The sequence below is a fragment of the Thermobia domestica genome, chromosome 9 (genome assembly GCF_964235325.1).
Source record: "Thermobia domestica chromosome 9, izTheDome1.hap1.1, whole genome shotgun sequence".
Taxonomy (NCBI): domain Eukaryota; kingdom Metazoa; phylum Arthropoda; class Insecta; order Zygentoma; family Lepismatidae; genus Thermobia; species Thermobia domestica.
This window is the reverse complement of record NC_137462.1, coordinates 39,609,673-39,632,195: the sequence shown is the minus strand read 5'-3', so window position 1 is coordinate 39,632,195 and position 22,523 is coordinate 39,609,673. Positions and strand designations below refer to the sequence as shown.

At 36.7% G+C, this 22,523-nt stretch overlaps 1 protein-coding gene across 1 annotated transcript in view; it reads left to right on the top strand.

Moving 5' to 3' along the window:
• Positions 1–4,907: 4,907 nt before the first annotated feature.
• Positions 4,908–22,523, top strand: part of LOC145694595 (G-protein coupled receptor Mth2-like) — a 54,317-nt gene continuing 36,701 nt past the window's right edge. The window contains exon 1 of the mRNA XM_081770965.1: positions 4,908–5,745. Coding sequence (XP_081627091.1) covers positions 4,971–5,745 — 775 coding nt within the window. The 5' untranslated portion in view covers positions 4,908–4,970. The remainder of the gene's footprint in view (positions 5,746–22,523) is intronic.

Below are 22,523 nucleotides of genomic sequence, written 5' to 3'. Positions count from 1 at the left end.
CTTACGAATAATGCTTGAGATACATTTCTTTCAGTACTAAAGTTAGCGCGATGTAAAACTTCCAATTTCTGAACCAATAATTTGTTATTTGTAGATCCTTTTGCTAGTTTTCGTAGTTTGAACAATAAACTTGGAAAGAGCGGAAAGGAAACCCACTGGGAAGTCTTATTATTATTATTATTATTTTTAAAGTTTCCCCATCATTTAAGCCTCTAAAAATTTTAATGACTTGTTCTTTCCTCATTTTTATGTTCGTACGACTCAGACACGTAGTCAAGGGGTGGATCCGGGGGTTCCGGACCCACCCACCCCACTCTTTCGACAGCAGAAATGAAAAAATTAAGGAAGGATGAAACAAAAAGAAACGAGAAAAAGAAGAATCAGCGTTAAAAATAAAAAGTTACAACAAGTGTTTGGTTATTCTTTCTTATGAGGAGCTTCGTGTGGAGAAAAGGGAGGGGTCAAGTTAAAAATGGATATTATTGTAACGGAGCATTCCGAATTCCATCTAACTCCATGCTAATCCCATGGATTACAAATGACGATCGATAAACCGAGAACTTAAGAAATGCCCACGATCACCAATAATATGAGCTTGGCAACATAGATTCTATTTACACTTGTTAAAGAAATTTTAAATTTCGCAGCAACACTAATACATTTTATAGGATGTCTACCGCGAAAGAGGTCTCGATGCTATCCTTAACAGCATTCAACGAAGATAATAGAAAGAAGAAAGAAGACAAGAAGAACCGAGTTCGAATACTAGGAAGACTATATCTTTCTTAATACTTTTTAAATATTCTTTTACTCGAGATTTCTTCATAGTTTGTTACTAAAATACTTACTAACATATCCTCATTTTATTGTCCTAACAAACCAATATGGGTATGTTGCCATAAAATAGTTTAGATTGATCGATCCCTTGGTGTGTAACCACAGTATTTCATGTCACGTCCACCCCACCCCCACCCCCATTACGAAATCCTGGCTAAACGAACCAATATACATGTTGCCAGGAAAGTAGTTTTAGTTAACAAAGGTTTTGTTACATAAAAGAAAATACCTGTTCTTAAAGGAAATTTTTGCGCTGAATTCGAATATGCACTCGGTTTTTCTCCATCACGTACGATTTTCCCGTAACAGAGGGATTTTCGGGAAAATCCCTCAAAAATTTCCCTTTTCGATTATTTTACACCCCAAGATCTTGTCCCCTTGCATATACTAACATAGAAATTATACCTAAGTATACTTTGATTCATATTTAACAAACCCTCCAAGTTTCGTAATAATCGCTTTATTCTTTCTAGAGAAATAAATATGTTTGTATGTATACTGTGTGTACTGTTTATTGCACCTTATAGTAATGCTTTCAGATCTCTTAAGTTGAGGTAAAACGTTTTGCTTTATTACCACAAACACATATATAAAATATAATACAATATAATTTACAAGTGTGACAATTTACAATAAACAATAATACAAATGTACCAAAAGGTCATGAAAAGACAATCAAAACTATCACAATATATGAAACTTCCATTGGGTTACAAAAACGTACACTACTTCCTTCTTTTGTAAGAAATGTTGCATTCTCTAACAAGACCCCAACAATAGCCCCCCATCATTGAAAGATCCCATCGTCCCTGGTACCTTTTCTCCATTGCCATTATATCTTGGTGGAATCTTTCCAACTGTTCGTCGCTGAGAGCACCTAGGTTAGCAGGAAAGAAGCTGAGGTGGGAGTGCAAAAAGTGGATTTTTAAAGACATCCTACAACCCAACTCTTTGTATTTCTGTTTCATGTCCTGTACGATTTCTGTGTAACTCTCAGCTTTGTTATTGCCCAGAAAGTTGCGCACAACACACTTAAATGCTGTCCAGGCAGCTAGCTCAGCACTGTTTAACTTGCTGTCAAAGCTATCATCAAGCATTAATTTCCTAATTTGGGGACCAATAAACACTCCCGCTGAAATCTTAGCATCACTCAGGTTAGGGAACTTATCTCTCAAATACTTGAAACCTTCACCAGATGTGACCATGTCTTTGACAAAGTTTTTCATAAGTCCTAACTTGATATGAAGTGGCGGTAGTAATATCTTATTAGGATCTACCAAAGGAGCGTATTTGACGTTGCATTCTCCAGGTACGTAATTCACTCTAGGTTCCCATTCCTTCACTTCATAATGTTTGTCATCAGCTCGGCTATCCCATAAACATAAAAAACATTGGTACTTCGTGTAACCGCACTCCAGTCCTAATAAAATACCAACTACCTTGAGATCACAACATATTTGCCAACAATGGTCCTTGTAATTTATAAGATTTATAAGATTTTATTGGACATGCCTTTTCCTGTACACTGATATGTTCGTTTCAGTGTACTTGTTCGTTTCAGTTTCAGTGTACAACGAAAAAACTTGGAGAATTGTATATATATGTATTAAGATATACATATACTGTACGTTTAAAAAAAATATACGTTGGAAGTACATTATATTTTTATACACGTTTCTAATTTACAGAGAGCAACACAAGTGTGTTGTTGACTATTGTAAATATTCATTTTTATGTCTGTGTTTGTAGTAATAAAGCAAATCGTTTTTACCCCAACTCAGGAGATCTGAAAGCATTACTATCAGGTGCAATAAACAGTGCACACAGTATACATACACATATATTTATTTCTCTAGAAAGAACAAAGCGATTTTTACGAAACTTTTAGGGTTTATTAAATATAAATCATGGTATACTTAGGTATAATTTCTATGTTACTATATGTAAGGGGACAGGAGCTAGGGGAATAAAATATCTGAAAAAGGGAAATTTTTGAGGGAATTTCCCGAAAATCCCTTTGTTACGGGAAAACTGTACGTGATGGAGAGAAACCGAGTGCATATTCGAATTCAGCGCAAAAAGTTCCTTTAAGATCAGGTGATTTTTCTCATGTAACAAACAAAAAGTTTAAATTTGTTAACTAGTATAATCGTACCCCTAGTGTGATAACCACAGTATTTCATCACAGACCCCCCCCCCTCTATTACGAAATCCTGACTACGTGCCTGTAAGACTATAACTGTAACTATTAGCGAAATCTAGGCTGGTAATTCGTTTAAGTTCCTGCATGAGATCTCCATTGAATATCATCAATCTATACGCTCTAATGTACACTGATGTCCAAAATTATTGTCGCATATCTGTAACTGTCTTCTTGTAAGAATATAATTTGATAATGATATTGCAGGGTACTTTCAATACTGGTACTATATGTATAATCTGGAAATGTATATTTGTGGTAAATTTCATAGGAAAAGAATTATAAATACAAAAATTAGAATAAGTAAAACAAAATGTAATGTATGTAAATGGACAAAAGAGCTTTATTTTCGTTTTATTGTTCTTATTTACTGCTCTTTTGACATGAATTTTTCTACATATATGTCTTTGCCGATTATACACATACTAACATTATAAGAAATACCGGGAGACTTCGTTATCAAATTATATTCCTAGAACAACATATTAATAGACATACGACAATAATTTTGGACATGAGTGTACATCTTAATCCAAATGGTAGCTTTAACCTGCTGTGGGTAAACTGAAGTTTTGCAAACAAAGAAATCGTTTCCTATATATCTTTAATTGAAACATACGAGTGCTATTAAAAGTTATGTAAAATGTAACATTTAAAATACTTTTTTTAGTTAGTACGTTAACTATTTTTGAATCTATTTCTTGTGATTTTTTCCAAAAGAAAGTATAGTTAACCATCTTTGTACACTATAAGCGCATTGTCTGCAAAACGAAAATATTCATAGCAGTGGCGGATCTGGGGGGGGGCGATCGTCTCCCCCCCCAGAAGTGGAAACTTCCTTATTTTATATATAAATGAAACCCATCCCAGAGTTTGGAGCCCTTAAAAGTAGCTCTAAGTAGCAGTATTACAATCCATCGCCCCCCCCCCCAGAAGTCTGTCCTGGATTCGCCTCTGATTCATAGTATGTTTTAATTCGGGATTATCTAGAATGCAAATTCCTCGATGGTTAATCATTATGTTTGTCAATAGAGGAAATAAAAGGACTACCCATGGCAAGGTCGAACCAGCGACGACGCGCTCCAGCTACTACCAGTAACTGGAACACTCTACCAGGTTTTTTTTTTTTTTTTTTTTTTTTTTTAAGTTAGTCCCAACCAAGATATTAGTCTCCATGGTCATCTCAAGTACATTCTATATAATTCAAATAAGACAAGGCCACGAACACATAAACATCGAAAACAGTTAAAATTTCACCCATGCTCTTCAGGGGGACTCGAACCCCCAATAGGCTTCATTTCACAATCGTCAGCCTAACGCCTCAGACCGCTTGGCTACATCCATCGACAGTTTTAAAATGTGGGAGGAAAACGGGACTACCCCGAGAAAACCCATGAATACGGCATTCTGTCCACCAGAAACTTGCTTAGCTGGAGATCGAACATGGGACTCCAAGTACCAGACGTTGGCGCTCTACGACTGAACCACTGCGCCTCCTACCAGTGGGCTTTCGTGCTCCGTATGTGAATCTTAAAAGTAGATAGGAAGGATGTAGGAGATGGTTGAACGTAAATGCAATTTTTAATGGCATCGTATTGTTAACACTATTTTATTGTCGAATTACGTTCCGCACGTTCTGCAACTAAATGTCAAGTTGGCGTTGTTAATATGAATTGCATTTTGACCTAAATGAACAATGCAGTTTCTGTGTTCTTTTTTGTCGTTTTATTTTGTTCAGATGGCCGCGGCGGTTCCTTTTTGTATACGTAGCCTAAGCAGTAACGACAGTAGCGCCCCAAGTGTTCACAATAAACATTAAACAGATTGAAAAAAAAAAAGTGCAGTGCAGCTGCATTCCATAAGAAAGCAAGAGAAGCATTCTACGAGCGTTCGCAGAAAGTGCTAGGTGTTGTTATGTCTACGTCCGTCAATCATGAAAATAGATTTCGTCTTAATTTTGTTGAATTTGTTAGATTTCGGAGAAAATTTGTGCGCCGTGAAGCCTACAAAAGTAACAGAGAATGTGTTGATTAGGAAAGATAAGAATGACAAAAGTATATTGAGTGCTCTGGGAAGAAATTTCTCCAGCGACGAATTTTGGGAAGAGAATGGAGAATTGTTTGTTTGTGAATGTAAAGTTGGTCCGTGTATCCGAAAATGTTGTCCAATGGGTGAATACAGAATAAATAAACAATGTAGGCCTATATCAGGTGAACAAAACTTCGAGTTGGAATTATATAACGAAAATCTGACGAAGGTATCAAATATCTCATTGAGTAATTTCACAATTATTATAGGGTCTTCTTGTAAAGGGTATATACTTGAACCTAATTACTTTTCTGACGAAGAATATTATTTGTTATACGATGGAAGATTATTTTTGCCCCTAATGAAAGAAATTATGAGTTTCTCCCAATTCTGTATTGATATTTTCGATCGTGGTGGCAATCACACGAGTGTTAGACCTTTTGTGTGTTTTCCAGACGAAGAAGAAAATACCCTTTATATTATCTATCCTATTGGCTTAATTATTTCGGTCCCGTTTTTACTGGCAACGCTGTTCGTTTATGTTTTGATTCCAGAACTGCGGAATATACATGGACTTTCGCTTATGTGTTATGTAGCAAGTATGGTGATGGCTTACATCTCGCTTTCTGTAGCACAAATTGGAGGAACTGTATTACCAGCCGGATTTTGCGCTGCAACAGGTAAGAAACACATTTTTTAGAGCTAATATTTGCATGACTTTATAAATTCAGAAATTCCCTAGGTTGTGTCGTGCTGGTTTGAGACGATGAGTGTGTCTTCAAGGTTATGGTATCTTTCAATACTGAGGCCATGTGAGACGTGAATCTATTTTTTTAAACAGTGGCAGATTAGCCTGGGACCGGAGGGGTCTAGACCCTTCCCCCCAGTGTTTTGAGAGACAAAAATAATTGAAGCTATTATTTATATATTTTTGAAAGTTTATACTTTGGATTCTTGTCCCCCCACCCAGTTTTTACCGTCTAGATCCCTCACTGATTTTAAGGTGGAATCCGAACTACGTAATGTGTTCGGTGCTCTTCTACCGGGACCTTGTGCATCAAAGGCGCAAGCCCTAGCTACTAGACCAGAGACAGGATCTAAAGGAGACGATGAGAAGTGAATATTAATAAGAAATTAAATGGTGGAGTGACGGTAATGGGAATAATTTAGTTTCTGGGGATGGGAATAATTTAGTTTCCGGGGGTGGGGTATAATCAGCAACGAAACATATACAATCTATATATCAATCGATTCAGCTTGACAAACAAATCGATCGATACCAAATTTAACTACTTCCGGTTTACTGAGCCTAATGTAGTTTCCGGGGGTGGGGTGTAATCAACAACGAAACATATACAATATATATATCAATCGATTCAGCTTGACAAAACAAATCGATGGATACCAATTTTAACTAAATCCGGTTAACCACTTCCGGTTTACTGAGCCTAATTTAGTTTCCGGGGATGGCGCATAATCGGCAACGAAACATATAAATCTATATATTAATCGATTCAGCTTGACAAAACAAATCGATCAGTACCAATTTTAACTACTTCCGGTTAACCAGTTCCCGTTTACTAAGCCTAATTTAGTTTCCGGGGTCAGGTTATGGAAATGTCAAAATTCAAAGAATTCTTTCAATAAAGTGGATACTTTCAAATATCTACCATAACAGCATAAGATGTGCTAGGCATGTGCCATTTAGGCGTCCCAGCTACTTTTTAGGTACCCGACACTTGGTACATACGGTATTCATGTGTTAAGTATGTACTTCAGCTAGCTAAAGTTTTAGGTGCTTGTTACACCTAATTGATATTTGCGACTTTGTACCACAAATGTAGCATTTATATTCGTGGCTCAGTTTAGCACTGTGATAATCATTTGTTTTCCTATCGTCACTTGGGGCACATATCTTTCATGTTCGAGGTACTTACTTTAGGTGCATACTTTTTCAGATACTTATGACATAATTGATATCTACAGCGACACACGAATGAGAGTCAGCTCTTTGCATTTGCTCGTGTGCAGTAACATGCAACGGTTTCTCGCGCTTTTTGCTCCACTTTCAGTCCTAGTACACAATCGCTTAGAAAAAAGTACACAATTATACCCCACCCCCGGAAACTAAATTATTCCCACGGTAATAACAAAACAATCGTACCCATGTCAGCAAAGGTTTTAGTGCAATCTTCCTCCTCCTCTCAATTTACAATTCCCCATAATAGCATTATTTTCCAGATGTATCTTTCTCCATCCAAAATTTTGCATCCTCCACCGTTGTTAATGAAAAACTATGTCCCTCCAAATAATTTAATGGGCGCAACGTTTGCTCTACAACTCATCTGTAGGGCTGTGCGATATGTCGATATATCGGTATCAGCTTGTATCGATAATTGATATCGCAAAAATATCGACGTTGATATATCGATATCGTCGATATCGATATCCGATATCGTCGATATTCGATATCGATATCCAATATCGTCGATATTCGATATCGATATCCAATATCGTCGATAACGATATTTAATATTGATATCAATGTTGTCGATATTGATATTGTCGATATTCGATATTGGTGTTTGACACTGCCTCGAAAAACCCGCGGCGGGTTTTTGCTTTATATATATAGACCCTAACGCTTTTTGGCTCGCGGTAGCAGCTGCATTTGCATTTCTTAACCGAATGAAACCAAACTGCACGATACTCGTATGAGGCAGAAGAACTCCCCGTTTCATGAGTTAAATTAATGTAGGGCTTGGGGACTATGCCCCCCCCCCAACATTTAATTTTCTTCGTTGACTTCATTTCTTAACAGAATGAAACCAAATTTACACAGGATTAGTATGGGTTAAAAATGTGGTTCCTTTTGCAGATAGTCCAAATTGGAGGTGGGGTAGGGATGTTTCTACGTCTATTTAATCCACCTAAATATTGTATATTTAACTTACATTATCGGCTGCACTTCTTCACCGAATTAAACCAAACTTGCGCAAAAATTGTATTGGGCAGAAATGATGTTCCTTTCGAAGATAATGCCAAACCCAGTGCAGAGCCGGGGAGCTATGCCCTCCAAAGTATTTCTCATCATTAACATGGCTGCATTCCTTAACCGAGTCAACTTGATATGCCCACTACAATTAATGTTTGTGCTGTATTGTCATTGCGAGTGAAGAATCAAATGCCAGTGCTAATATTTGCTTAAATCTAAACAGACAGGGAAGACAGAGAAACAAGAATTACTCGTTTTTTGTGCAAAGTAGTAATTTTCCATTTATTTCTATGTGGTTACTAGATGTAAGTTGAGCCACATAACGCAGCCCACTAAAACCAACAAAAGCCTCCATTCTGTCATTTCACTACACAGACCTACATATTCTGTTTAGGTAGTATCAACACTTCTCTATTTCTTTGGATTTAAGTATTAGAATATGCATTATTAGGTGCACTATTATTAGGAATGACTTAGAACCTTTCTAAATTGATTTCATAAGCAAAACTGAATAATGGTATAAGACGTAAGCTTTAGCCTAAATTTAATGAAAACATCAACACTTTTAGATGTAAGTTTGCACAAAACCAATAAAGAAAACCTCTCCAGTTCATGTGGGAGATGTCACGTCTTTGCGTAAAGCTCTTTAATACAAAAGATTATCAATTTAATAATAACATGAAAGAGATCTCGATTGATCGCGTGTGTTTTTTAATTGAATATTAAAATAGAACACTACAAAAGAATAAGTCCAAGTGTTAAATTTGTAAAGCCAACGGATTAACTTAGAAAACAAACACATACATCACACACACAATGAAAAATGAACAATAACTGTCTTGTTTAGAAATATGCCTATTAGCATTGAGTTTTCAACTAGAAATGTATGACCCATTGAAGTTCATGACACTGCTGTTTAGGAACGAGCTTTCATGGAAAGAAAATCAGTTGTTTCGAATGTTCTGCACTAAGTGAAGTATGAGCATCAGTTACGATATTGCATCCACAACTAAATACTCGATAGAACGCTGGTACCTCCTACACAAACACTTACGAGCCAGAAGAGCTAATTTTGGAAAGTCACTGTCATGAGATTTCCTCCAATGAAGGAGGTTCTCTTCCATATCTGTAGGCAGTGGTGCTATTCTAATTTTCTAACAACTGGTTATATATATGAGAAAAAGATAGTAGATGGACACATAGAAAGATGTCTCTCTCTTTATCTCTCTCTCTCTCTCTCTCTCTCTCTCTCTCTCTCTCTCTTATGGGGCGTTTACACTTAGTCGATTTGCGTTCGATTCAGTTGAATTGACGTCACTTTCAACTTAATCAACCGTGTAAACGGGACTTCAACTTAATCGCTTGTTGATCGAAGGCGACTAATCGACTGGCAACTGAATTAAAAGACGTTCTATTTTCTGTGGTTGAAATAATTGAACACATCCATCAATCTGATTCGGCCTAGTTGCTTCGATTTAGTGGCAAATGCAGCGAGTCGATTTAGTCGTGCGACTAAATCGACTAAGTGTAAACGCCCCATTAGGAAGCAAATCATATAAGATAGACAAAAGCAAATTTTTCACTGGATACCACAAGTGACAAGTAAAATCCTACACAGCAACCTAATATAAGGTGTTGTGACGAAATTAGGTAGCACTGCGAATATCTTGGAAACGAATTATCCAAAACAGATGTTTGTCAAGAAGTATTGGAAACACCTTAACTTGGCAATGGATCAACAATTGTTGATAATGGTATGTATGCGTTTCAAATGTAAATAACCCTCACCACTGCACTGATGTGATCCCAGTTTTCATTCTAGGTATCTAACCAGCTCATTTGAAATTAAAGAAAAAATCGCTTATACCTTATTCTGAGAGACCATATATCTAACCCTGTAGCTGTAAGAATTTCTAAGAACAAAGCTAAACAAACTTAAACTTGCTCGTTCTCTGGTATAACTGGGTAAAATTTACTGTTATGTTTGGGTATAACAAACGGTTTAGCAAACTCGAAATATATTAACAACCGGTGCAATAGCACCACTGTTTAGATGGCACTGAAAGATATGCAACGATTTCCTGTTGCAGTAAGGCATCAAATGATTAGCATAAATGAGAAACGGGGATTCACCGATTTTGTTTTTGTTGACCAGGTACGTCATTCGTCCATCTCTGAAATGAAATGAAATTTTTGAGTTTTACTTCCAACGGTTATGCCGGTTAGCCTAAAGGAGACGGTGATAATGAGAAATGAATGAAAATGGTGGAATGAAGAAAGTGAGGGGAAACGGGAGAACCCCAAGGAAACCCACGCAACGCCGTTTGTCCACTATAATGTTCACTTGGCGGGAGCAGGGTTTGGACCCGGGACCTCATGTAACAGAGTTGAACGCTCTACCACTGAGCCACCGAGGCCCCTATCGTCCATATCTGGATCAAGTATTGTTTGCGCGTGAGCTTAAAATACAACGCAGGCAGCACGTGTTATGTTAGAGAAAGAACTCCTCTCTCTCTCTCTCTCTGAAACGCATACCGCCACACGTGCACATTCACAAATGCACATACATGAAATAAACACCTACACACAAATAAAACACGCATATTCTATGTTACCCTGTTTCACTCTCATTATTTCCGCAATGATGACCAATATGATAGCTGGGAAAGATATTAAATGACTATTTTTTTTTTTAACTTTTTCTGAGGAAAGAGTGGTGGATTAGAAGGAACAGAAGTCTGTTGTCTGTTGTGTGTAAGTCTCAGGAAGTATTCTGAGATATCCGCCATTGAAACGTTTTGAGACCAGATTGTCTATATCAACATCAATATTCAAGACCAATCAATATGTTGAATATCCATATTTGATGTTGTCGATATCAATATTGGATGTTGTCGATATCGATATTTGATGTCGATATCGATATTATTGATATAGATATTATCGATATTCGATATTGTCGATATTTGATATTTGATATTGTCGATATTCGATATTCGATATTGTCGATATTCGATATCGATATATCTATTCGATATCAGAAAAATATCGAATGTCGATATCGAAATTTCGATATCGCACAGCCCTACTCACCTGTACGCAGCCCTGCCCGTGCCCTGAGCAGGATTCAAATCTGCAACAGACAAATAGATTTTGTGATCAGTGACATCGATTTCTGTATAACTTTTGTAGGTAGATTTAGATTTGTCAGATAGGCTATTATTTAAAAGACACCAATGAAGATTGGGGCCGCGGTGGCTCAGTGGTAGAGCATTCACCACTGGTGCTTGGGGTCCCGGGATCGATCCCAGCCCCCGCCAAGTGAACTTTGTGGTGGACAAACACCGTGTGTGTGGGTTTTCTTGGGGTTCTCCCGTTTCCTCCCACTTTCTTCATTCCACCATTTCATTCATTACTCATTATCACCATCTCCTTTAGCCTAACCGGCATATCGTGGGACGTAAAACTCAAAGATTTCATTTCATTTCAGCAATGAAAATTTTAATATAAATACGTAAATTCAAGAAACTACAAGAGAGAAGGACCCCCTATGGATTGGCACCCTGCTAATCTCATCGACTCTTCAAGCAACTCAGCCGGCCAATTGCGTTAAAGTAACTCAATAAGGATTGCCAACTTTTGAAAATTGAAATACCGGACACCCGCCTGGAGTAAGTATAACTACTCTTAAGATTGTGTCATTATCGCTCGTGAAAACTATGAACAATCTGAAAGTGGTTATTTTACATAATATTAAGCGATTCGAAGTTCGAATTTAATAACTTTAGTTACTTTTGAACAATTTATTAAACTTACGTATTTCAGCTTTCATTGAGTCGGTACAAGGATATACGCAGGGGGTGGGTCCTGGGGGTCCGGATACCCCCCCCCCCGAAATTTGGACTTTTGTGTAAATGTAGCTTAATTTTAGGGGAAATTTCAGGAATTTTAATATAAAATATCCTCATTTGGAACCCCCCGAAATAAATTCCTGCGTACGCTACTGACTCGGTACATGTAATTTTTGTGGTCTACCATCAATAATGTATCGTATTTAAAACAGAAAAACAAGGAGCTCTTTCGTGGCTAAGCGGTTAGCGTACGCGCCTTTTGCGCGGGAGACCCGGGTTCGATTCCTGGCGGGAGCTCATGTGGTTCGGATTCCACGTTAATCAGTAGATCTACGTCTCATATAGCCTCGCTGATGAACGGGACGTAAAACTCAAAATCAATCAATCAATCAAGTACAGAAAAACAAATATAATTATGGTAATATACGTACATTAGCAGCTTCGCTAAGGCTGGTAATGTCTCCTAATGTCTACATACTTTTACTGGATCTGGATACATTATTTAATTAGAAGATGTAGCTTAGGATGAAGCAGTGCTAGCTACGCTCTTGAAAATGTACTTTTGTTGACCTTTAGCAGTTTTGATAAGTTCTGTAAAGTTTTTTGTCATCAGCTTTTAGCAAATTCCGCGCAGCACAGTTCGATATCAAAGCAAATTACAAGCTCTGCTTTAACCATGTTCATTGACAAACGATTCCTTTCATCACTCCAAAATAATCTGAATAGAACAGAGAATAGGACTAGTAAGAGGAAAAATTACCGGACATATAACGTCCGGTTTTGAGGTCGTGCCGGACACCGGAAAAGATCAAAAACCGAACTGTCGGGTAAAATACCGGAAGTTGACAACCCTAAACTCAATGGTAGAGGTGTTTCCTTTGGTGTGATAGGTTCTCTTCATTCAATTTCAGGGATATGATTGGTTCATGGAATGGCATCCTCTCATTTTAAGAAGTATATAAGCTGTAATCTTAGAAATTGTATTTCATAAGGTGTCTGATGAAGGCAAAGTTCATTTGCCGAAACTGTAACGCTATTATTTATTAGTGAATATATATGGTTTGGTCAGAATTTGTCTTTTAATATCAGTGAATCTGATAAATTACAGTGGACACCATTTCTAGTCCATGGATTTCCTCGGCATCCTTCCGTTTCTTCTCACATTCGCATTCTATTAATTATTCCATAATCATACATTTTTATTAATCATCCGCCACTTCCAGCCTTTTTTCAGTTAATATCATCATGGCTGAATCAAGATCCCTTCCGGCGGGGAAAGTAAGGCACTACCATATTTCGTATTATTATTATTATTATTATTATTATTAGTATTATTATTATTATTATTATTATTATTATTATTAACATTAATAATAATATATTCAGTGATTTTGATTAGCTTCCTCGTGGGTATATGGTCAGCGTACGCGGTCTTTGGAGCGGAAGGCCCGAGTTCGATTCCTAGTGGAAGCTCATCTGGTTCTAATCCTACGTTAAGCTGTAGATCTACGTCTCATGTTACCCTCGCTACTGAAAGAGATGCTGAACTTCAATTCCATTCACTGATTTTGAATTCCCAGGTCATTCTATTGGAGCATGTGATGTCGATATTCAAAACGGAAATAATACAAAAATTCACTCTTTCGTACCCACGTGCTTCCCCATAGCAAAATTAACATTATAACATTACACTTCTATAATTTGATTCCGTTAGCGTTCGTGTAACGTGCTAGCTCATGCCATATCTAGATTCATTGATCTTGTAGCCGTAAATAAGTTGCTTTTTAATTTTATTGAGGTCTCTGGATTTCAGAGAAAATTAAAGATAAAAAATAAAATTACAAAGTATATTGGTGTGGCCAAAGTGTACATACATTGGGACTTGAACGAGCGAACAGACAGGCACTCAACTGAACATTGCTTTTTCGGCACGTAGGGGCCATGAAATGTATAAATCCTTGACGAAATTTCGAATTCGCTTTATTTTATGATCCGCATATAGATTCTTCTCCCCTACAGTCGAACGAAGATAAAAAAATGAAATAAGATCGGTATGCTTTCAGGTTGTAGGAATAATTCATATCAAACCATATGATTTTTTTTTCTTCTTTCACCTGCTGATGTTTAAATCACGTATCCGCATTCTAAATATAACGGACATTTGCACATACATAGAATATTTTTACTGCTCTTAGTTTAAGCAAAAAGGAAAGAAAGAAAAAAATGAAAGAACTATTCAAATCTTTGTTTATAATGAAATCAAAACATGCCATTAAATGAAATAATGTCTCAAACCGAACCCTGTTAAATAAACTTGTTAATTTCAAGAGCAGTACCCACGTCCTTGCCATTAGTGAATGCTTTGTGCTCGGTTTCTGGTGTCAGTCAACACCTTTTCAACGATAACGAATGTTTATATCGGCTGGGTTTGATCTTGTTAGTTGTTGAGAGACTCCAGGCACGTTTCGTCTTGTTCTGGACCATAAATCCACACAATACATAAAGCGTGAACTGTAGCTATGTAGCCAGATGGAAGAAGGTTTCGTGTTTCATTATGAACTTTGTTCAACGGCTTTTGTTATGCATATACTGGTGTTCTGATAGGTGTGCACATGAACGTGGCTGAGACCATATCACAAATTCTACACAGAAATTATACAGCACTTCAAAGTCCAAACCGTTACTAAAATTAATTCTAAAATTTTTACCAATAGCAATCATCATATAATAATAATAATAATAATAATAATAATAATAATAATAATAATAATGATAATAATAATAATAATAATAATAATAATAATAATAATAGGGTAAAAGAGACGATGATGATAAAAATGAATAAAATGGTGGAATGAAGCAAGTAGGAGGAAACTGCAGAACCCTCGAGAAAACCCACACACGGCGTTTATTCACCACAAAGCCAACTTGGAGTGAGCTGAGATTGACCATGGGGACACTACACATCAGAAGTGAACGTTCTACCACTGAGAGACTGGCCGGTGTTAGTTTATGTTGCACTCATGAGTCAAGCATTTTCAATTTATCGATTCATACAGAGACACCGAACGAAAGTGGTATGGTCCAAGATTACTTGGGTATGGTCTATGTCAAACTCTTTCGCAATAGCAAGAACACTTTTTGATGTTCCGCCTTCACGATGCTCCTGAGGACTCATCCAAACATGATGCTTGTCGGTGCTCACGAGGCTTGTTTCGCAATGCTGTGTCACATAAACAAAATTTGATAAACTGACAGTGAATGCTGAGTTCATGTACCATTTCTAGTCCAAATTTAAGTTATTGTTAATGTTTTTTCATGCTTTCTGTGCAGAATACCACAATTTGAGTTTCTAAAGCAAAATCATCTGCAATTGCGTGTTCTGCATGATGCAGTTTCATACAGCTACATTGAACAACTCACTGTCTTCTGACTGGATACTCCAGTCTGTTGGCTGAAGGTGTACAGAAATTGCGACGTTAGATGCTTGACCTTAGTCAATCCCTGTGTTGTATTACTGAAGTGAATTTCCCACCAGTGTTAAAGCGGACATTTCATTCAAACCAATCTATCATAATAGTAACTAACACCTGTAGTAAAGTATTAACTACAGTAAAATAACTAGTAGTAACTAGTAGAACATTTTAACATCAATGGCCACATCAATATACTTTGTAATTTTATTTTTTATATTTAATTTTCTCTGAAATCCAGAGACCTCAATAAAATTAAAAAGCAACTTATTTAGGCCTACAAGATCGACGAATCTAGATATGGCATGAGCTAGCACTTTACACGAACGCTAACGGAATCAAATTATAGAAGTGTAATGTTATAATGTTAATTTTGCTATGGGGAAGCACGTGGCTACGAAAGAGTGAATTTTTGTATTATTTCCGTTTTGAATATCGACATCACATACTCCAATAGAATGACCTGGGAATTCAAAATCAGTGAATGGAATTGAAGTTCAGCATCTCTTTCAGTAGCGAGGGTACATGAGACGTAGATCTACAGCTTAACGTAGGATTAGAACCAGATGAGCTTCCACTAGGAATCGAACTCGGGCCTTCCGCTCCAAAGACCGCGTACGCTGACCATACACCCACGAGGAAGCTAATCAAAAATAATTGAATATATTACTATTAATGTTCATAATAATAATAATAATAATAATAATAATAATAATAATAATAATAATAATAATAATAATAATAATAAATACGAAATATGGGAGTGCCTCGCTTTTTCCGCCGGGAGGGAGCTTGATTCAGCCATGATATTAACTGAAAATAGGCTGAAAGTGACGGATGATTAATAAAAATGAATGATTATGGAATAATTAATAGAATGCGAATCTGAGAAGAAACGGGAGGGCGCCGAGGAAACCCATGGACTAGGACACAATGTTGTCCATTGCAATTATCAGATTCCCTGAAATTGAATGAAGAGAATCTGTCACACCAAAGGAGACACCTCTACCATTGAGTTTAGGGTTGCCAACTTCCGGTATTTTACCCGACAGTTCGGTTTTTGACGGTGTCCGATACGATCTCAAAACCGGGCTATTGTAACCTTTTTTTATAGTGATGGGCCCTACAGAGACTAAGTTGAGCACTTTGGATTGCAGTTATGGGCACCTTTGCATAACTTTCTAAATTTATTAAATAATGTGAATATACATTCCTTTGTTACATAAATACATAATACAGCATTCCCGTTTTGAAGTTTTATAGAAACGATTTTAAATTTAATACACAAATGAAGAACGTGTAGGAAATAAGATTCTCTGCTTGTTTAATTACTGTCACTTTCAGTTTCCTCTAAGAACTGTAGACACTAGATACAATAAAATATGTCATCATCACCGGAGTTTTCTCCATAGACTGTCTCCAGCAAGAAGGCAAGCTTTATGAAAAGCCTGCCCATAGAGTTTGCAGTTCATTCTTGGTAAACGAGGCCCTACACTCTGGCCATACTGGGTACAAAATCCAGAAAGTGGAAAAATGATTTTCTAATTGTTTCGTACTGTTTTTCAACACCTTCACTTTTAATATGTTCGAATCTTCTTTGCATGCTAACAGGAAGAAATTTCCTTATTTTTGTTTTCTTGCACCTCGCCAAAGAGCACTCGTTTTGCTGGAGGGACAGAAGGTAATTTCTCCACATGAGCTTCAGTTATACGTTCAGAAGAAAATAGACTACTACTAGGAGTATCTTCGTGTCCTTTTCTTCGTTTTCCAACTGGACCTGACTGTTTAACTTCTCTTTTCCTTTCTCCTTATCTTGTCTCTTTTCTGTATTTCTTTTCTCTTTGTATAGCTCTTCTTATTTACCTGATGTTATTACAAACGGGAATCTTTGAATATTGCGACCTTTCCGCTTTGGCGTTTCCGACTATAACAAACAGTCCTTAAAAAGCGGCATATTTGCTGTCTTAATTGGATACATTTTACCCTGTTCAGTAGGTATACTTTCCTCTCCTCGTGTCACCTCAACCTGTAGAGAAGTGCTTACTTCCTCAAACTGTTCCTCTGCTAAAATAATTTCAGGCTATTGTAATCTTGCTGAGCATGATGCTTTGCCTGACGGCAATTCCTCGCACGTGTGGAGTCTTATGAGGTTTTCATCTTGAGAAATTTTCTTTAAAATCTTACAGAGAGGGCGAAACTCTTCAAATTTCTCTTCATGACCATTTGTAGGTTTATCTTTAAACTGTTTTATTTGGTTAAACTTCTCGGGTCCGAGCAAACCACAAAACTTCTCATAAGTCAAACCTCAAAAACTTCCATTGCTGGAACGATTCGAGGATTCACTAGTTTTACCTGTATTTCTCTTCTTGCGTCCAAGACACTTGCTAAAATCAATGTTTTCAGGGTCCCACAGAAACAAACCACAATCTTTGAATCCAGCAATCGTAGTTTGCTGGATTCAACACACCTCCTGGATTCAACACTCATTAAGAGTTTCTGGTTTATCACACTTGTCTATTACCTCCGCTAATACGGGAGCAAATTCTTTCCTCGTGAGGACTTGCGACGAGATTTGACATCAAATCAGCACTTCTTCTTTCCATGTAAATTTAATTGGTCGGTATGCCGAAACATCGGCTAGTTGAAGGATTCTAGTAGCATTTGTAGGGATGCGCACGAGACGAGTCGAGACAGGATTTTCCTGACAAAATTCGAGTCGAGACACGGCTATTCCAATAGAGAAATATACAGTTTTCGAGTCGAGACATCACTTTTACAGCACATTTTCGAGACGAGACAGCCACAAATCTTGTCTCTTGCGCATCCCTAAGCATTTGGACATAGTATCAGAATGATTTGAAGTTCGGAGCACAGCTTACTTTCCTGAAGGGTAAGATGCGTTTTATAACCATCAACAAAAAGAAGAACTAGAAATCGTGTTCCATTTTCACAAAAAAAAAAAGGTAGAATATTTCCTTCAAATTCGAAAAATATTTCCGTCCTCATGCAGCCTGTGTCAAACATCCGATCCCCCATCCACCAGGAATAGAAATGGCTCTATCGGCCAAAAGTCTTTTATAGTTGTAGACTATCATTGGAGGACACATTACGCCATTCGCTCAGAGTGTGAAAAGTACTGTAAATGATTACTTTTCATGTCCTCTAAAACCTTCGTAGTCTTTTATTTTTACTCTTTTTGGTACCAAGACCTTTTGACTTTTAGGACACAACTGAAAATTGGTTTCATCCGCATTAAAACATCGAGAAGGGCCTTCAATAACATCAAGTAAGTTATTGTCCTTTAGGAACTGCTCAATTTCGTCAAACCATTTACGGATATTTGATTCACTAACACAAGATGATTTGTTCTCAAAATTCAGTATTTCAGAAGCATTTCAAGAGAAACGTAAAAGGTTTGCTAAGAAATATTTTGATGAACTGGCTACGGATAGCAGACTAGATGTATCGGAAGATACATTTCGTGTCACTGTATTTTATCCTATTCTGGATTTATTGTGTCACAACTTAGCACCATTTCCACGGCATGACTCAAGTACTCAATTGCTTTTCATTTCTCACCCCAGCAACACTGTTGTCTGCATCTGAGGAAGACCTTCAGAATCTGGATTTGACTGTTACAAAGTACAGTAGTGATGTAAGCTCAGATCTTCCACGGCAGTTACTAGTATTCAGAGATTGTAATAGGGTTGAAATAGATAACCTTCGAACAACTCGGGAAACAGCTTTGTTCTTACAAGGTACTTTTTTCTATTGTCACACGAAATGTGGAACGAGTCTATGGTCAATCGATTTGTGTTAGTGAACACGAAAATCCATGGGTGGGAAAAACCCTCGATCGCAACCGTGCTGTACTTACGGGGGGAGAGTAAGGGCATTGCCAACACAACACGTTGTTGATAATGAGACAAAATATGGCGCGAGTTCGATGAAAATTTGCATAGAAGCGCAATTAAACATATACTTCAATGTGATATTACATTCGACAATATTCTGACAAGTGAGGTGAGAGGTGTAGCACGTAACGACAGAGGAGGAGGACATGTAAATGATGTAGAATATTTGAAACGACCTTAAATTTTTATTATATTATATGGTACTTTGTATGTTTCAATATTTGAATCCATTACAATAAGTTTATTTCGAATTTGTTTCTGCAGTTGTGCAGTAGAATAATCTGCATCCATGGACCATTTTTGACCTTGAAAGTACTTACACTTTTGGTACATACTGTCGTTGAAGTAATGAATATTGTAATTACTCTAAGTACTCTCATTGAAGTAATATATTGAAGTACAAAGGTTCAATTGTAATTGAATTACCTCGGCTTTTTTTTACCGGTACTTTAGGAACAATTACTAACATGTAATTATGCTGTATCGGACTGTAGTTTCATTATTTTACCTACGTAATAACGACCTACATATTTTTTGTTCACTTTTTTTTATATGCGTTCCTTTGTAGAGCATGTTAAAGTGACAGGATGAATTATTTTTGATAAAGGTTTAAATAGGAAATTGAACGAAATGGTTGGCCGTGCTTGTACTTTATGTTGATTAATTATTTTTGTGTACTTTGTAACATTTTGAATGTCCAAACAGAGCTCGCCCATATATAAAGTGATAAGTAAATGCATTTGTAATGAGGGTGTGACATTAGATGAATTGAATCGGCAGACTTTGTAGTGCTTTGAATTATAGCGACAGATTTAAAGAAAACAACATTAGTTACTGAAAATAAATTGTTTTGGGTTTAAATGAGAAAATAATGTTAATTTAGTTCTGGGTAGGGTGGGCATTTTAATATAAAGGAAGTAATTAATAATGTAAAGAATTTACGCATGGTTCTTGAAGTGTATAATTAATGTTAACCGTTTGATTTTGATAGACTTTTTTGAAACGGAAACGGAATCCTTTAAAGATTAATTGTTTGGATAAACAGCAGGTAAACAAAACTGCAACGCGACAGGTTCAGGACGCGACAGGAAAATTAATTCAGAACGACAAGGGTTCTTTAAGAAAAGAGACCGCCATCTGTTTTAACATAAGTGCCCGCAGGGGAGGTTGGGCGACACAGAGGATGTAATATATGAGTTACGGAGAGTGAGAGTAATAAAATCATTTTAGAATTTCGTAGAATCTTCTGGATTTATTTTTGTTGGTATACAAACTTTGATGCAAATCAAGTGGTTACATTTGAAGAAATAAAAGCACGATGCGTTTGAGTTGGTGAATTGTATTCTGTAGAAGTTAACAGAGAAGAAGAATTTATCTGTAAGTATTGGCTTTGTTTGTTTTTTTTTTTCTTGTTTTATGTTTATGTTTTCTTTTTTTTTCATATGAGAAGGGACATTGAAAATGAAATACACGTAAACATTTGTAATTGTTGGGAGTATAAGGGGGACGGAAGTGTTTGTTTTTTATCGGGAATTGATTGCGGATTTTCCGGCATTGAAAAATGATATGACTCGGTGTACTTTTATGGAATTATAACGTGACTAAGATATAGTATAAAGTAATATGTAGGGAATCATCATTAATGATTGCACCGGGACTCGAATTAATATTCTCCCACGTGGAGAACCGTACGCTAAATATTTTTGCTTGCAGTGCGAACTTGTTACTTATACATAGCTATGAATTGTGTAAGACATAACAGGTATATATAAATTATATTGTACAGAAAGTTAGCAGAATGCGTCCCCGGGAATCGAACCAGAGTTCTTCCACGTGAAAAGCCGTACGACAAACATTTTGCTTAGCAGATGTTGTTACTTATATGTAGCTATGAATTGTGTAAGATAACAGGTATATATAAATTATATTGTACAGAAAGTTAGCAGAATACGCCCCCCCGGGAATCGAACTAGGGCTCTCCCACGTGGAGAACCGCACGCTAATTTTTTTTTTGTTCGATGGAGTTTTTACTTATATGGCACTAAAATTGAACACAACCTGTGACTTGCCGGGAATCGAATTATGATCTTCCGCGCCGAAAGCCAAACACAATAAACAAATAGCAAGGAATTTTGGATTGTTTGGACCTCTCCGTTAGGACGAGGCGTAGTTATTATTTTACATATTAAAAGAATAGTTGTATAGACACACAAACGGACACATTTTATAATAAATATGCGATTATTTTCTTGTTCATAGGACCCTAGCATATCTTCAGAATATAAGAAGTTAGTGTTACATGAAAAGACCATTAAATGATGTGTGAAACTGATTACTTATGTAATATGGTATTAATTTTTATTATTTTTGTGTGTGGTATTAACATTTACAGTAGGGGAAAGGAACTGGGTAGCCTACACCTGCTTTGAATTTTATCTTTAGTACTATTGAATTGAACATAAGTTTGAATTTTGAATAATATTTTTATAATTGTTAGCATATGTCAGTGGTTTCCAACCTTTTTCATTTTGAGGCGCATCTGGAAAAAAAAATGTTGTTTGTGAAATTCAGGAGCTGAATAAAAGCTTGGTATGTGATACTTTTGTAATCATTTTATGAGAAAATTTAGATTTTTTCTTATTGTTCCTTGATGGTACAAATAATCGTATTTGATTTGAAGTTTAGCGTCCCTTTTTAGCACCATAGTTATGTGAGACATGGACCTACTGATTAACGTGGAATTAGAATCCTTGAGCTCCAGCAGGGAATTCAATCACCACGCCAAAGGCGCGTACGCTAACCACGTAGTCACAAAGAAGATTTATTCGTGTTTGAAACAGTTACGTGAACTAAAATACGGTATATAGTTAATTTCTTTTGGTAAGCTTCGTGTTTTATATTATATATCCACCTCGTGATTTACAGCGGTCCTAAACTAATAGATAGGAGTTTTGTGTTGTAAATGAGAGGAGAGTATTTGAAAATGTTATTTAGCTCAAAGTCGCGTCTCAGTTTCATTAATTGAATGCCGGACAACCGCCTTTTGTAGGTATATAGCATGTGTTATTTCACTTTAACGCCTTAGGCTTGCACTTCCTGGCTATGAAAGATGGGAAACTAGTTTAAAAAAGTAAAACGATTATTATGGTTTATATGAAAGAAGCACCGAGAATTGAATTTGGGCCTACGTGTACGAAAAGCGCCCATGCTACCCATTAATTTATC